General features: G+C 36.4%; 1 protein-coding gene across 1 annotated transcript in view; it reads left to right on the top strand.

Moving 5' to 3' along the window:
• The window catches only part of LOC122809636 (NAD(P)H dehydrogenase [quinone] 1-like), a 291,346-nt gene extending 284,642 nt beyond the window's left edge, over positions 1-6,704 (top strand). The window contains exon 6 of the mRNA XM_044081273.1: positions 5,565-6,704. Coding sequence (XP_043937208.1) covers positions 5,565-5,882 — 318 coding nt within the window. The 3' untranslated portion in view covers positions 5,883-6,704. The remainder of the gene's footprint in view (positions 1-5,564) is intronic.
• The last annotated feature ends 9,941 nt before the right edge of the window (positions 6,705-16,645 follow it).

Genomic DNA, 16,645 nt, shown 5'->3' with positions numbered 1-16,645 from the left:
TGTAAAGGTACTATGTGGTGGCAAAACTGAAATCTCAATGTACAGTTGAAGAAATTAGGGATCCATGATCGTGTGCAGTAGCAGTGATAATATCCAGACAGTAGCATGCAGCGATACCAGTCTCTCTCTCTCTCTCTCTCTCTCTCTCTCTCTCAGGCAACAATTGGGTCATTTTTTTATTTATCCTTTGTCAACCAGGTTAGTCCCACTAGGCTAATAGCCGGTATTTGTAGTACAAGGGGGAAATTTGGCCGCTTGGTATTCTACATCCACCTGAACTACCACCAGATGAGGCTGTCATCCCCCCTCCCCCCAGTGCAACACCAGTAATCCATCTACATGGTGTAGGAATAGAACCCAAAGCCTTTTGCACCTTACTGATGCATTACATAACATTACATAACAACTACTACCCCATTTCATGGAGTATAGAACAGCAGCCTTTCAGTATAGGAATAGAAGGTCTGCATTCCTACAGGTTCACATCTGGGGGAAGATGTATGCAGAACTATTATGGTACTGGCAATGTTCTGAGATTCCCCTTTGCCCATAACTTAGTGAGCATGGAAGAGCAGCCCTTCAATTTATTTGGACAGGGTCTATATCCAAACTGCTTCACATTGGAAAGGTTTTCTGCATAACTTGGCTGTGGCAGTCTTCCAAAATTTCCCTTTGCCTTTTGCTTTTGTATTCACAGCAAATGCAGAACATCAGTCTTTTGATACAGAAATCAGACGGTGTCTTTGCTACATCATTTCTGTAAAGGTTTTACACAGAAGTATGATAGTATTGTGGGCTGCTTGATGTCTCTTATACCTTCCTAATTCGAATATGCAGTGCACACTTGATGGTTGAAAGAGAAGTCAAAACATCCACCATATGGTGCTTTCATTGACTAAATGTTTCCATACCATTAAGGCCTCTGATAGCAACTCTTAGAAACAGCTCAGAAGAGTTTCTTCTTGATAAAATTAAAGAATACAATTAGCACTAGTTGGTAATTGTTATGGTTTGTAACCTGAAATCCTCTAGCTATCCATTCTGTATTGATTGATTCTATGAATTTGATGAATTGATTGAAAGAAATCAAAACACAAGCCATATGGTGCTTTTATTGACCAAGTCTGACCTTACTATAAAGGCCTGTGATGGCAGCAGCTCATATAAGCAGTTCAAAAGTCTCTTCCTGATAAGATTAAATACAGTTAACACTAGTTGGTGTTAGTTATGGTTTGTAACCTCAAATCCATCTAGCTGTCCATTTGGTGAATCTACTGGCAAAAAAATTGTATGATAAAGTAAACACTGGAATACTTATATGTATGAGCAATCAAAAGGGCAGGAAGATGACTGAACTTTAATACTTTTGCAAACACTCTATGCTTCTCTTGTGCATAGGGCTTGTTATGGCTGAAAAGTAACAGCTTGTTTCAATCCCTGCAGTGCAAAACTGTAAGTGTTTGGATCTCTTGGAATCTCCACCATAACATGATAAAACAATAAGGTCCTGTAATTACTGCTGATTTACTCTTTAGACTGGTGTTTTAAAAAAGCAATGCTATACCTTTCTGATAAATGATGGAAAGTACTGGTGGTTCCACTAAAGCAGAAAATGTCTTGACAGCTGTCAGTAAATCTGAGACCTGCTACTACCTTTCAGCCCCACAATGCCTGAACCTATTTAGTGTTTTAACTCTCTTAGTATGAGCTTACTAAGGTGCTAGTAATTAGAATGAGAGACTATTGCTGGGCTCCTGTGATTTTAAGTGAGACATTTCATACTTGGGCATCATCCAAGCAAATCAGTAATTGTTTTCAGGTAGTGGCCCAAATTCTGGATATCTTTCAAAATCTCATAACGTATGTTCACCTTTGTGTGAAAACCTCCTGAGATGGGCAGAATTTCCTGTAATGCCAGTGAAAATCTGCATAATTCTTCACTGACTCACTTCCTGCCTCTTCTCTGAAACCAAGCTTGGTTTCTTTCATTTTATAATATATGCTAGCTGCATATCATTACTTGTAGAAATCTTTTTATCTGTCTGTGTGTATGCATATTTAATATTTGCTTCTGAGCTCCTTTGCCTGGGCTATGAATTATTTGCCACCTGTTTTTAACCATGAACCCTGGAATACAAGAAAAAGTTAATGAGAGAATCTGTGATAAGTATCCAGACGGGCTCTGCTTTTGCTCTAGCTCAAAGTCACACAGAAACAAATGTGCGCACACACATGCACACAGTTTTATACAATAACCTAATGTTTCAGTCTGAGAAGAGGGTAGTTGTCAAAATTCAGTAACAAACATAGAGTGCCATATGCTAGCACTAAGTCATATGTTCATAGATTTACAAGGCTTCTTTCCAAGGAGACCATGGAGAAGCTCAGCCACATTCCCCCATTCTGATGCAAGATTAACAATGTCCATCAATTAAGTATATTTTTCTCACATATCCCAGTTGAAAATTTGTGATTGCCTGTCCAGCCATGACTGTTAGTTTGCAAATATTGCTGGGGAAGTTCATTGTTTTGATATGTAAGGGTAGCATATTCCACATATAGGAAGTACATTAGGTTATATATCCATCATGTGATCTGGTAATGTGGATGTGGTTGTAGAGATTTAGGTCTCTAGCATAAGTGTTTTGCCACTGGTTAGTATGTTCCATCCCATTGACTCATGTGCTGTTTATACATGAGTTTAAAATAACTGCACAGCACATTTTAGGCATAGCTCTCAACCAATCAGGGACAAATCTCAGCAGAGTCAGGGACAAATCTAGAAATAATCAGGGACAATCAGGGGCACTTTTTTAAAACATTAGCATGATTAATTTGAGAAACTAACAAAATAATAGTATGTGAATGAATATACATTTTCTGAAGTAAAAGAAGTCTGTAACTAATTATTGTCATTAAGTGTAATTCACTCTGTTTTTCCAAAAGGCAATAATTTTGGGAGGGATTATGAGGGGCAGAGTTAAAATTTCAGTCAAAATCAGGGACGTCCCTGAAAATTGGGGACAGTTGAGAGGTATGATTTTAGGTCATGTATTCATGTGGACCTCCAATCACTTTGGAGACAGTTAAGATATATCAGTAGTAATGACCATTTCACATTCTCCTTCTGAAGCTCCATGATGTGGATTAACTGCCATAAAATGGTATGCTAGTGAGAAGATAAGTATGTTTTAAGTAGGAAATCTATCTCTGTTTATTATATTGCATACTTCTGTTAAATATCCAACCAGTTAACTGGAGAGACCTAGTCATGTGGTTGAGTTCTTTTAGTATTTCTAGGGTGGTGGGTGGGATTTTGTGATATAATTTCAGTGGGACATTATAGTTTCCAGTCACCAGGATGAGGAGCTATTTTAGTAAGATTAGTGAATGAATTCATGAGGTAACTTCAGTCCAGTGGGATACGACAACAGCTTCTAGTTATGTGGGTGATGAGTTATATTCGGAATTCTTGAGGGTGAGAATTCATGACATAATGTCAGTGGGACATATGTTTTTTATAAGCTTCTATTGCATCCCATCATGCCCTGTCTTGATGCAGCACAATATCACTCTGAGAATCCCCATGTTGCTGTAGCCACACCATGAGACAGCTAGCCTCACTCTAGTGTGGTCACAGGTAAGGTGGTATCTGGTCTCGGATGCCTTAAAAGGGGGGTCCTGTATGTTTGTTTGATCCATCTGCAGTCCTGCCCCCAGCACACTTCATGCATATGTAAAGTGATTTTTGCCACACTGCACACTTGAACTTATGCTGGCATACTTCATGCCAGCATGAACTGATGCCAGCACACTTCACTTGTATATGTGAACTGAAATCAGCACATTTTGTGTATCAGCTGATGTCAACACAGTGTGCACATTCCCACAAAAGTTCATTGGATACCATTTTCAGCTTGACCATATAGTAAGTCCACCTTACCCCTCTGGAGATGTGAATTCAAAGACTGTTCCTCACAATCTCCTCCTCTGGAGGGCAGCTCTTTCTAGAATGCTTCATCTCTTTTTGGACGACTGTTCCAATTATGTATTTGTTTACTAGGTAAGGACCACTAGGCACAAGTGCATCTTTTCAGACAGTGCACAGAAACACTGAGTCACACAGTTTGTAAGGGTAGGTTGACCCTTTGTGTAATCCACCAGCTCTGACTGAATCTCATTGTTGAGATGGTCACTGGCATCATAATGAGTGGCTTACTGCAATAATGATCAGTTAGCCATCATTTCAAAATGACCTAACCATGATGTCTAAATCTGAAGTCTACAAGCCAGCGTGTTTATTACTTGTGATGCTTAATTCCTGCTAATGCACCTGTAATGCAGTTATTTTAATGTTCCTCTTATTTCAAATTTTGTTGTGAAAATAAGTACTAAAACATTTATTTTATTGGTAATGTAACACGCATAGGAGAGTAAACCTTTGTTTTCCCAGTGAATCCTTATGTTGTCAGTGCTGTGAAAAAGGGGATTATAATGCATCCTAGTACTGTTAGTGCTAACTTATACTCACATCTTCATGAACAGATAGTTTACTGCTATGTAACTCTGGTAACACACATGAGGTTCGAAAGTAGCATAAACTAAACTCTCAGTCTTGGTCATTTGCTATTGGGTGTATGCCTATCTGTGAATATGAATCCAGTTTTAAAGTGTGTGTTTATTGATATTTAATATTTATTAAGAAGCAATCAAACACCCAAGACGATCAAAAGTGTAGCTAGGGGGAGTTGCAGGGGGCAGCTGTCAAGGAGTAAGGTTGAGGAGACCCTATTGGTAGTGTTGTAAAAGCTACCATGGTGGGGCTAGCCACCCAATGGTGTGAACCTTGGCTCTAGATTGTCACTGAAGTGACACTCCGACCCATGTGCAAAAATGGGAAGAGGGATTGTGGATGGATAGATTTCTGAGTGGTGAAACTGAAACAAATTCCAGTACTACTATTGTAGCAAGCCAGTTGTTATAAAAGTGGTTCACTACAGTTTTTTCAATATTGCAGTAGAAATTTTTTTTTTTTTTTTGCTCCTCAACTTATAAATTGAATGGAGCAGATGTAAGGAAGAACAGACTTGGATCTGTCTTGCTCCTTAAGTAAGGAGCACCAGATCATGGAAGGACCTTTTTTTTTCTTCAATTTAATGTTGAGGGGTGAAGAATGCATCTATAAACCTGGCTTAAAACACCAGATTAGGGAAATGGATATTTTTTTTGTTCCGCCACTTAGATTTGAGGGGTGCCAGAATGGGGAATGGCACCAAGCACTAGATGAGCCCAAAGAGGATGTCCTTGGTCATGTAAATGGGTTGTTTCTTTATGGGATAATCTGAGTGCTATTAATCAAGAAAAAGGTTTAGCAAGTTTTAAAATTTGTTTATACTGTAATATATCTGGCAGGCTGTATAACATGTTATATGGTCTTACTCTGTGGGGAATTCACAAGTATAGATTGGTATCTAATACATACATTAGAGTTCCAATTGCACAGCATATGCACTGGATGTTGCACTCCCATATTCATTTTTTTCTTTCTTTTAATTTGTAAATAGCATGGTATGCTGCACTTTACTGGCTTCCAGGTCCTGTCACCTCAGATATCCTATTGTCCAGGACACGCATCGCCCCTCATCCGCGGTCAGATGCTTGAGGAGTGGAAGAGTCGGCTAGAGATGATATGGGAAGAGAAACCAGTCCAGTTTGTTCCAGATTCCATGTTTGACATGTCCTTTGAAGGTGGATTTGTGCTGAAAAAAGAAGTGGAGGATGCCAATGCTGAAAGTCCCTACGGTCTTAGTGTCGGACAGCACATGGGAAAAGCAATCCCTTTAAGTGAGCAGCAAAAAAGCAAGAAAAAAACTGTAAACTAATTACTTTTATTTTACCTGATTCTTGCATATTTACAAAATGAATAGATTTGTAAATACTTCCAATGATGTGATACTTTTAACTGTTTCACTTTTACAAATACAGCACTTGGGGAGAGAGGTTTATGTTGACTTGCACAATACTGTGGTAGAATCTAGATTTTTATGTTCTAAAACTGGTAATACTTTGCACAAAGATGAGCAGCATGTGATTATTAAATTAAATTTGATTTTTGTTAATTTGGTTGCAAGCAAGATAACCCAGCATAGTTATAAGAAACCAACTTAGTACAGCTCTGTGATCCTTCTAAAAATAAATTTTTAATTATGAATAAGAATATCTAAAGTTTGTAATTAAATGCATACATAATTAGGTCAAGTACCTCAAAGTGGTGAATTGAGCTGACAGTTACTGCTTGAAAATATTTCTTTAAGATGTAAACATTTCAAAGGACAACCTGAATGAGTTTTTAAAGAAACTCACTAGTTTTACTGAAATCATCACTTTATAGGTGGTTTAATATTTTTCACTTGGCAAAATACATTCAACATACATGTATTGTATTCAGTATATTGAAAAATTTATTCAAAATACATTCATTTGTATTCAAAACACAACTTTGTCAGAAGCCGTGCTTCCTGCACCTTGCTAATTATGTGGAGTTTTGTCAGTTCCCAGAAAATGAACTTTTGCCATTCAGTAAACAGCAAAAACTGTTTAGATAGTAAAATAGTTAACAAAGCATATATAAATGTGTCTGTGTGTGTCTGTGTGTGTCTGTCGGTGTGTCTGTCTATGTCGGTGTGTGTCTGTCGGTGTGTGTCTGTGTGTGTGTGTGTGTGTGTGTGTGTGTGTGTGTCTGTGTCTGTGTGTGTGTCTGTGTGTGTGTGTGTGTCTGTGTGTGTCTGTGTCTGTGTCTGTGTGTGTCTGTGTCTGTGTGTCTGTGTCTGTGTCTGTGTGTGTCTGTGTGTGTCTGTGTGTGTGTGTCTGTGTGTGTGTATACATGTGCATGTCCCCTTCAGAGAACAGACTGTTATGAAATTTGAACTTTGTATGGTCGTATGCAACTCAGTGCTTCTGTGCACTATCTGGAAAGATGTACTTGTGCCTAGCAGTCCTTACCTAGTAAACAAATAAATAATTGGAACAGTCATCCAAAAAGGGATGAAGCATTCTAAAAGGAGCTGGCCTCTGGAGGAGGAGATTGTGAGGAACAGTCTTTGAATTCGCATCTCTAGAGGGGTAAGGTGAACTTAATATATGGTCAAGCTGAAAATAGTACCCAATGAACTTGAGTGGGAATGTGCATAGTGTGCTGACATCAGTTGATACACATGAAATGTGTTGATATCAGTTCATATTGACATGAAGTATGCCAGCATAAGTTCACATATGTGTGCAGTGTGGGAAAAAGCACTTTACATATGCATGGTGTGTTGGAGGCAGGACTGCAGGTGGATCAGACAAACATACAGACCCTCCCTTTAAGGCATCCAAGACCAGGTACCACCTTACCTGTGACCACACTAGAGTGAGCCTAGCTGTCTCAAGGTGTGGCTACAGCAACATGGGGATTCTCAGAGTGACACTGTGCTGTGTCAAGGCAGGGCATGATGGGATGCAATAGAAGCTTATAAAAAAAAAAGTATGTCCCACTGACATTACGTCATGAATTCTCACCCTCTAGAATTCTGAATATAACTCAGCACCCACATGACTAGAAGCTGTTGTCGTGTCCCACTGAAGTTACCTCACTAATTCACTCACTAATCTTACTAAAATCACTCCTCATCCTGGTGACTGGAAACTATAATGTCCCACTGAAATTGTCACAAACTCCCACCCACCACCCCAGAAATACTGAAAGAACTCAACCACATGACCAGGTCTCTCCAGTTAACTGGTTGGATATTTAACAGACGTATACAATATAATAAAGAGAGATAGATTTCCTGCTTAAAACATCCTTGTCTTCTCACTGGCATACCGTGTTATGGCAGTTAGTCCACCTCATGGAGCTTCAGAAGGAGAATGTGAAATGGTCATTACTACTGATATATCTGAAATGTCTGCAAAGTGATTGGAGCTACAGTGGGGATCAGGGAATTTACCCTTTTCCCCAATGTAGTGTGATCTTGGTGTTGGTATATATAATTTGCAGGGGGTGTGGGGAGGGCACAGCTCTCAACATGGGGGGGTGCAGGGGGGCTTGCTTCCCTGCAAAAACATAGATTTTTGTTTTTTCAACTTTTCCAAAAGTCGAACATATGGTCTCTACCATATGAAGTTCGACTGTCGAAAGATTCTATCTTGTGACATAATCTCATATGTGTGTGTATATATATATATATATATATATATATATATATATAAAATGTGTGTGTGTGAGGTCATTTGCATATATCCCATGGGCCTCCAATATTGGAGGTTTAAAGTATTACACAGCAAAGACTCTAGCTTGTCTGGGTCTTTTTTGCAGTTTATAACACACATGGGCTCATTTCACTTTGTTATATTATCAGTTTGACAAGAGCAAGCTACTTGGAAGATTCATCAAAAGCTTTGTCATGATATGTTGGTGTCAAAAAAAAGAAAGATTGAATTAATGTGGGTAAGTTATGTGTGGGTCTGTGACTTTAATGCCAACATTTCTGATATACTGACATTTTTTCATTGGGATGGGGTGTATGCAAGTGTTTGCGGATTAGGGTTAGAGTAAGGGATAGGGAAGGGGATTGTTGTCGTGTTGTCGATGTGTGTTGCTGTATGTAATGTGTGTCTGAGTGATAGTATTACAGAAAGTTTTTTTCATAAGGTAAAGTGTAGGGTTAGAGTTGAGGGCTGTTTATGGTTAGCACATAGTAAGTTTGTGCAGGGGAGTGACCCCCCCATCCTTACTATTGTAGGGTAAACTTGACCCTGCCCCTTACTTCCAGTCTTTCATCTTACCAGAGGAAAAACCTTTGCATACCACTACCATTATGCATACAATGCATGTCTGAATTTAGTGGTCAGATTTTGATAAACTGATTGTAAAACAAAAGTGTATTCATTTTGCATTTTTTTTTTCTTTCAGTGTTTGGGTTTTGTTGGTATGCATTTTGTAATGAAGGACTCTTCATCTGTTTCAATGCTTGTGCATTTTGGTGAGTTAACATACTTACTCTCTCTGCATATGACACAAACAGACACTTTACCATGAAATGTGATTAAAATATTTTGCTTGGATTTCTGGAAATCTGTTTTTAATATGCTTGCATTTTTGGATAAATCTGTTAGTTTTGTACTGAATTTATATAAAATATATGCTTACATCTTCATTGTATTATATAAAATAAATCCATTTTGATAAAAGAAGGTTCATGGTATCTGTGTAATTTTTCAGTATGTTGGTGTCCTGATATGAATCTATGCAGATTAGACATTATTTTTAAGGCTGAATTAATTTTGTGGAAAAATTAACAGATATAGTGTGGGATTTGAAAAGAAGCCATTCATCTCATCTGACAAATTGTGCTATGCATGCATGCTAAAAGCACAGTAGAATTCATTGAAGAGCACTGCCTACTTGTATTTCGAATACAATGATTGAAAAGTTTTCTTTCTATCTAAAGTTTATAATAAAGTAATTTTAATGTACTTTTTATTAAGAATATGTCTAGGACTAATGTTTTCTCCGTTGTAATGCTGTCTATTGCCAATGAACTGCAGTGGTGTAATACATTTAAGAATGTTTGCAACAAGCTATGCTTCAGGCAAACACTAAGTAGTCTGTGTTATCATATATTAGTCTATTTTCTTCCTAGGTATTATAATTTTATGCACTTTGCTGTTCAGGCTAGGAATCTGTATCTATCTGTTGGGTAGTTAAACAGCTGTGAAAACCAAGACATTTTCTGGAAATATTTTTACCCTTTATACTCCCTGACTTTGCCTGAAGTGCTGTTTTAGATCAGGCACTCCAGAAGCCTCTTCCACAAAACTAAAGAGGAATCTCTATGCCAGTGAAGTCACAATACCCAGCCCTGTGGCACAACATGTTCAAACTCTTCAGGCAGGCTGCAATAAAAGGCTCTGCTTTTCATCAGTGAGTGGAATTTAAATGATAAGAAATTAATGCAAAAGCCAGCTGCATGACATAGATAAAGGCCTTAATACACTGCAGGTGACCATAGTTTCAGTAGCAGCTTGAGTGTCCATAGGAGGGGAGAATGTAAGCAGCTGTTGATGGCTTGTTCATCCTGGGGAAGGTAGCTCTGGCTTGTCCCAAGGATGACAATTAGCAGAACATTGTTATGCATTGGATTTTCCACTAGCCGTGCCAATACCGTCATGATGTCTAGCACCAGTAAAGCCAAAGGGAATACAGCATATGGAGACCTACTTTCCCTCAGGGGGACAGCAATACCAGGCTTGGAGGAGCTGCCATTGGGGACCAGATGCCCCCATTGAGGAGAGGGTAGGCTGCATCACTGGCCCAGTAAGTTTCTGCTCCTAATCACCCACTTTCTTGGGCAATTGAGAAATGCTTAGCTGTCTTGACCATAGAATTAGCCAAATGGGTGTTGGTAATGGAGGCACTGAGCAAGGTCCAATGAGTGTCCAAAAACATTAATATGAAAGGAATGGAGAAGTATGAGAGAATAGTTTGCCTGTGGATTTTGGTAAAGCCTATTGGTTTAACAGTTGGGATACAACAGAATTTGAATCTGATGTTTGGAGTTAAGGTTGTTGAATAAATTTCAAGGTGGCCCAGGTAGGCAAGAGTCTGGAGTGCTGAACTGCCTTTTTAGTTCTTCAGTGGTTAATTTTAGCATTTGTAATGACGGTCCTTTTTATAAAGATGGAGAAGTTAGCCTAACTGGTGCAAAGGTTTGTGGGCCAGAAAGAAAATGACAGTTGGTGGCATCTGCCATGCAGGCTGTCAGTTTGAGGCCCTGCTTTAAAACAAACCTGTTTTTACAACTTCCTTTTTTATTAATATCCTGTTAATTTATTTTCTTCGACTTATGGAATGGTGTGGCTCCTTTGCATTCACAACACCTGAGGTATTATCAAATTAATTTACATAGTGTGTTTCCAGGTTTATTAAGCATTCTGAACCCATAATCTCACTTTCACAAGATAACTGAGGTAAAGTTTGTTTTTAACTATTTAAATTATTTAAGATCATTTGAAGTCCTGAAATAGTGTATAAAAGGCACTTTGTTTTTAAATTGGCTTACTAATGGAACTGTATAAGGATTGTGATCGTTTTATGCTAGTTATAGTCAGAGACATAAACACCTGGGCTAATCAGCTGCACGGTACTAATATTTTTTGTTAGAATGTTTGCAAGCAGCTATGAGAAATACCACTTGGCATTGAACTGTAAACATTTTTATTTCTACGAGAGGATTAAGGTTGGAATTGTTAAATCAAATATTGTCTGTTGGATTTATTTGTTATAAGGTTAATAGAATTACTAAATAGATGTAAGTTAACATGTACGTAGAGCATGTCAAGAGTATAGCCAAAGGTGGGGCGGAGCCTGAATGGCTAACTGGTAGCAGCATTTTTTTAGAGCTCCACAAAACTAGTTCAAATAACAGGAAAATAATTAATTTCATTGAACAAAAATATCCAACTATTATTGATAAATTTATGAACTAACAGTGTACTAATTTTGAAAGCTTTTTGTCAATATTTTCCTGTCAAATTAATTTGGAGACTACTATAGTCACTTGGAAATGAGTAACTCAAAGAACTCACACTCTGAAACAGCCTTGAAGAAGGAAATCCAATTGATGTCCTCTGTACTGCAGGAGCTGACATTGAAAATGGATAATTTTAAGGACAACCTTGAAAATCTAAAAGAGAACTGCCAAAAACAAACAGATGTCTTTAAAGAATTATTACAGCAGCAACAAACAAAAATAATGGACATTGAAATATCTCTCTCTGATATAGATTGAAGGTTGAAGGAAGAAGAGAACCAAAGTGAATTTCTCTTACAACAAAATAACTGGTTAATCAACAAGATAGATGATTTAGAAAACAGAGAAAGGCACACAAATATTAGAATATTTAGTCTTCCTGAGAAAGCTGAGGATGAGGACATTATTCTATTTTTAAATTCCTGGTTGCTGGAATTCTTAGACCTAAAAGAAGGACTGTCAAATGGCATAGAAAGGGCTCATCGAGCCATAGGAAAACCTGTATCATCCTCTCCTAATACTTCTAGATCCATTGTAATAAAGTTTTTATCATACCTTGATAAAGAACTTATACTAAAGTCAGCATGGAGGAAAAGTCTTTTAAAGTATAAGCAACACCAAATAAGATTCGATAATGACTATTCAACTAGAGTTCTATGTTTAAGGAAGAAAGCATGGCCATTTGTAAAATTCCTGAAACAAAACAAAATCAAAGCTCAACTTGCGTACCCTGCAAAAATCAAGATTCTTTACTCAAATGAAATGAGAACCTTCGACAACATAGATGAGGCATCTTCTTTTATCAAGAACAATAATGTAATTACAATTCCAGAAGAAATGGGCTGGTCAACATCTAACTCACTGAAAAGATCCCAAGAAAAAAATTCCTGGACTGATGTAAAGAAGAAGAAACAAAGAACTGAAATAAAAAATGCAACAAGTTTAAATACTCTCAAAGATTCTACTAAAATGTGAGATATATACTAAAGGAAACTGAAACCAAAACGTATGTACATTTACTTTTTTTAGTTGTCTCAATATGCATAATATTGTTTATAATTGTTTTGTTTTTCTTTTTTAATACAGTGATGCTTCAACTCTACTTACTACAGGATGAGGCTGCTTGTGTCAAGTGGTTAGCACAACGACACTCATATCAAATTTAAATGTGTAATATTGTAGGGATTGTTTCTTTCAAAAAGCTCATTTTAATTATTTAATAGATTGTCTTGATGGGATAAAATTGAGAACGGGAGGTGGGGAGAGGAAGGAGAAGAGCAGTGAATGATCTGGGTATCTCCGTTAAGAAATATTGACATGCAGCTTATATAGATGGTTTGTAACTATAGGGTTTCATGTGGCTACAAGATATTAAGCAATAAGCAGTAGATATCGGTAAAAAAATATAAACATAGTAGGTATATAACTGATCGGTGTTGAACATTTCATTGTTACAGTTTAAAAGCATCATCTCTCTTTTTTTTTTTTCTTTACATGAACTGTCTTACGAGGAGATGAATAAATAACGGCTGTTTACAAGAAGCCGCGAGCTCATTTCACAGTCAGACACACTTGCGAACAAATGAATAGCGTCCTTGTAATCATTCAACACCACAGTAACACTAATAGCTTGCACTCACGCTCTACAAGGATACGATGATGTAAAAGAGAGAACAAGAGGACAGAATACAGTATAGTCTTACTAGGGAGAGAGTAAGAAAAAGGAAAAAAATAGTATGAACACATTCACCTTTATCGGACTACAACAACTATAAAATTCAATGTGAAAAAAGCCCAGTATACTAATACACAAACTAAATCGCTAAATTAGAAATGTAAATAAGAACAGTTACTGTTACAGAGTGGTGAGTGGCAGGGATTCAGTGTATAAACTGTTAGTCAAGATATCAAGAGTTTTCATGTCAATACAGCTGTACACTTCCTGTTAGTCTTAAAGTGACAAGCACCCTCTAATATAGTTCTGATAACAAGCTGATTATTAATGTTCAAAACATTCAGGAAATGGTCAGGAAAATGTTTCGAATTTCATGTACAGAACTTATTTTATCTTCCAAAGGCTTCTGATTTCAAAGCTATATTTGCACCTTCTTGACTGTAGCTGTTGTACTGCTTATAAAAAACCCTGTGACAGATTTTAACATAGTTTTAATTAAAAATATTTACATGCCTGTGTGTGTGTGTGTGTGTGTGTGTGTGTGTGTGTGTGTGTGTGTGTGTGTGTGTGTGTGTGTGTGTGCATGTATGTATGTGTGTGTGTGTGTGTGTGTGTGTGTGTGTGTGTGTGTGTGTGTGTGTGTGTGTGTGTGGGTTTGTGGGTGTATGTGTGTCTTGTTAAAAAAAATAGTACAGGACAGATGACTGACCATTAACAGATTTTCTTTTAGTGCATGAGGTATTTGCTAATTCTGAAATAAATGATAATTCTGTAAGATGCCACCCTTGTAGCATGTGCTTGCATGAAATAGTTGGTTGACTAGCACAATGTATAATTAGATGTTAAAGACCAAACACATTTCAGTTCTAACTGTTGTTTACTGGACAGGGATATCCTGTAATGTAATAGGCAGCAGTGTGTCATATATACCAGTTAATGCCTGCTAGCCAATTTGTTTCTGTAATGCATATACATTTTTTGGCACAAGTATTTAAAATATATACATCAAAGTTCTATAGTGTGTATTGGGCTGTTCTACCACTTTATTATCTCGTGACTTTCAGTACACCTAGCATAGCACATTCAAAGGATATATTTAATCAGTTGAGTGGATTTAAACATCAAATTCCAGCAATTTTAAAATACTGATGGACAGTTAATCTGTAAAATGCAGTGACATGATATTTTACAGCTGACAACAGATACGATTTTAATTGTCCACAACACTGACATAGAAAAGTAGGCTACATTATGTACAGTTAGTGACAGGCATAACAGCAGTCTGCTGCCAATCATAAACATGCTGAAAATTTCTCTTAGATTGATGTTTAACTCTTAATAGATTGTATTTCAAAAGGAGAATTGACTTGTATATTGTAAAGCTCTTGGATAGACTCAGAATATTTAGTTGGAATAAATATGAAGTACTTTATAATAAAAGTAATGATAAGACAAGGCTAAACAATAGGAAGAAATAAGTCTACTCAGTTCAGGAAAACACTGTATACTAACTCTGTAAGAATTAGAGAAACATAATCAAGTGATTTATTCTACAAATCCCAAACATGGAAATATGAGTCTCTATGTGTCAATCTACAAATATGTGCATAAGCACAGAGATGAGCACAAGATAGTGACAATACACAAATATGTTTATCATCTACATGGCTAGATTTGACAATGTGCATATGTACAAATACAGACATATCATTTTAACGGATTCTAGTTATGATTATATCTTTTATTTGGAAACTTAATTTACTTTTGTCATGCATAGAAACGCATTTACTGCACCATAGCTAATTTGCAAAACAAAGGAAATACTACAATGTACTTCAGTGGGCATTCTGAGTCTGATTGTTTTTAATCAGTAAGCTTATCCTAAATAAAAATATAGTTGGTTTAATAGTTTTTGTTGACAGAAAGTTAAAACTGTTACATTTGAATGAATAAACGAGATGGGTCTTATGTTTCTTTAACCTATAGTAAAATCTGTGTATTAAACTTATGGATTATATGAAAAGACAAAAGAATACTAACAATTGTAAGACTCTAATATGCATTATTAACTAGGGTTTGAAGTATATAACCAAATAGTCAAAGAAACATTGGATATAATAAGTAATTTATGAGTATTAAACTATCTTGAACAATAACTAGTTTGCAGAGCTTACCATATGTTTGCACTAACAAAAATTGTTTTTTTTTTTTTTTAGTAAAAAACAATATCACAACTGTGTATGTAATACAATTTCTTGATTCATGGGAAATTTACAAGCATATACCATTCAATGAATTTTTAAAAATTATTTATTTAAATCTTAATGTATTTATGTAAAATAGATTTCATTGCAATCAATATGTATTTGGAAAATATTTTATCTGTCATCTACTATTAAATGATTAACTTGAACATTTGATGCATATATTACTATGTTAATAGTTCTGTCATGAACATATATAGAAAATCTATAATCACATCAGATTTAGAAATGATTCAATAGTTGATGTCAGTCAGTTACTATGAATGGTTCAATGAAAATAGCATATAATAAAATACATATTTGTGTCTTTGCAAATTGTTCCTATACATAAGGGAGAGAGAGAAGAGGAAAAGAAGATGACATCAGAGCAATTGGATGCCGGGTTTAACTTATTTGAGATGAATATACTTAGCCATATGATTGATATGTTATTAAATGTTCATAATAAGGAATGTATTTATATATATGTATATAGCCTACAATTACTTGTGTTTCACTATGTATATAATATGTAGAACCATAAATATCATCCAACATGTACTAGTTTATAATTTCAAAGGTCTCTAAGAATACAAGAATGGAACATGAGGAAATCTGTCTACCAAACATGAGGGTTAATCTGGTAGATATTTTGTTTATGTCTATCAGATTAGGAATGTAAATCATTCCATGTGTAATGGGGGGAAGGTTGAAAGAAAAGATTATATTAATTAAAGTAATTTTACTTAAATCATTTTACACTTTTTTATTATGGCCTGAAATGAACATCAATATAAAATTATTACAAAAGAGATTCAGTCTATTTATGATACATGAAATAAGGAGAATTTTGATCCAAATACAATGCTATAAAATGTACTTGAATATTAATATAAATAATAGCAACCGTGAAACTCAACAGCAAACCTTATTATTTATTATTATTTATTTATTTAACATTTGTTAACCGGGAAAGTCCGACTTGGAACAAAGCCAATTTTCAGCCGAGGCCCGGGGAGAAAGGCTCCAGATGCATGTCTTTGTAACGTGGGAGGAAACCGGAGCACCTGGAGGAAACCCACACAAACACAGGGAGGACATGCAGACTCCACACAGAAGGCACCCCAGCTGAGAATCGAACCAGAGAACCT

This window comes from Protopterus annectens, chromosome 8.part0 (genome assembly GCF_019279795.1).
Source record: "Protopterus annectens isolate FY-2018-M chromosome 8.part0, PAN1.0, whole genome shotgun sequence".
Lineage (NCBI taxonomy): Eukaryota > Metazoa > Chordata > Ceratodontiformes > Protopteridae > Protopterus > Protopterus annectens.
This window is presented reverse-complemented; position numbering and strand designations above follow the sequence as displayed.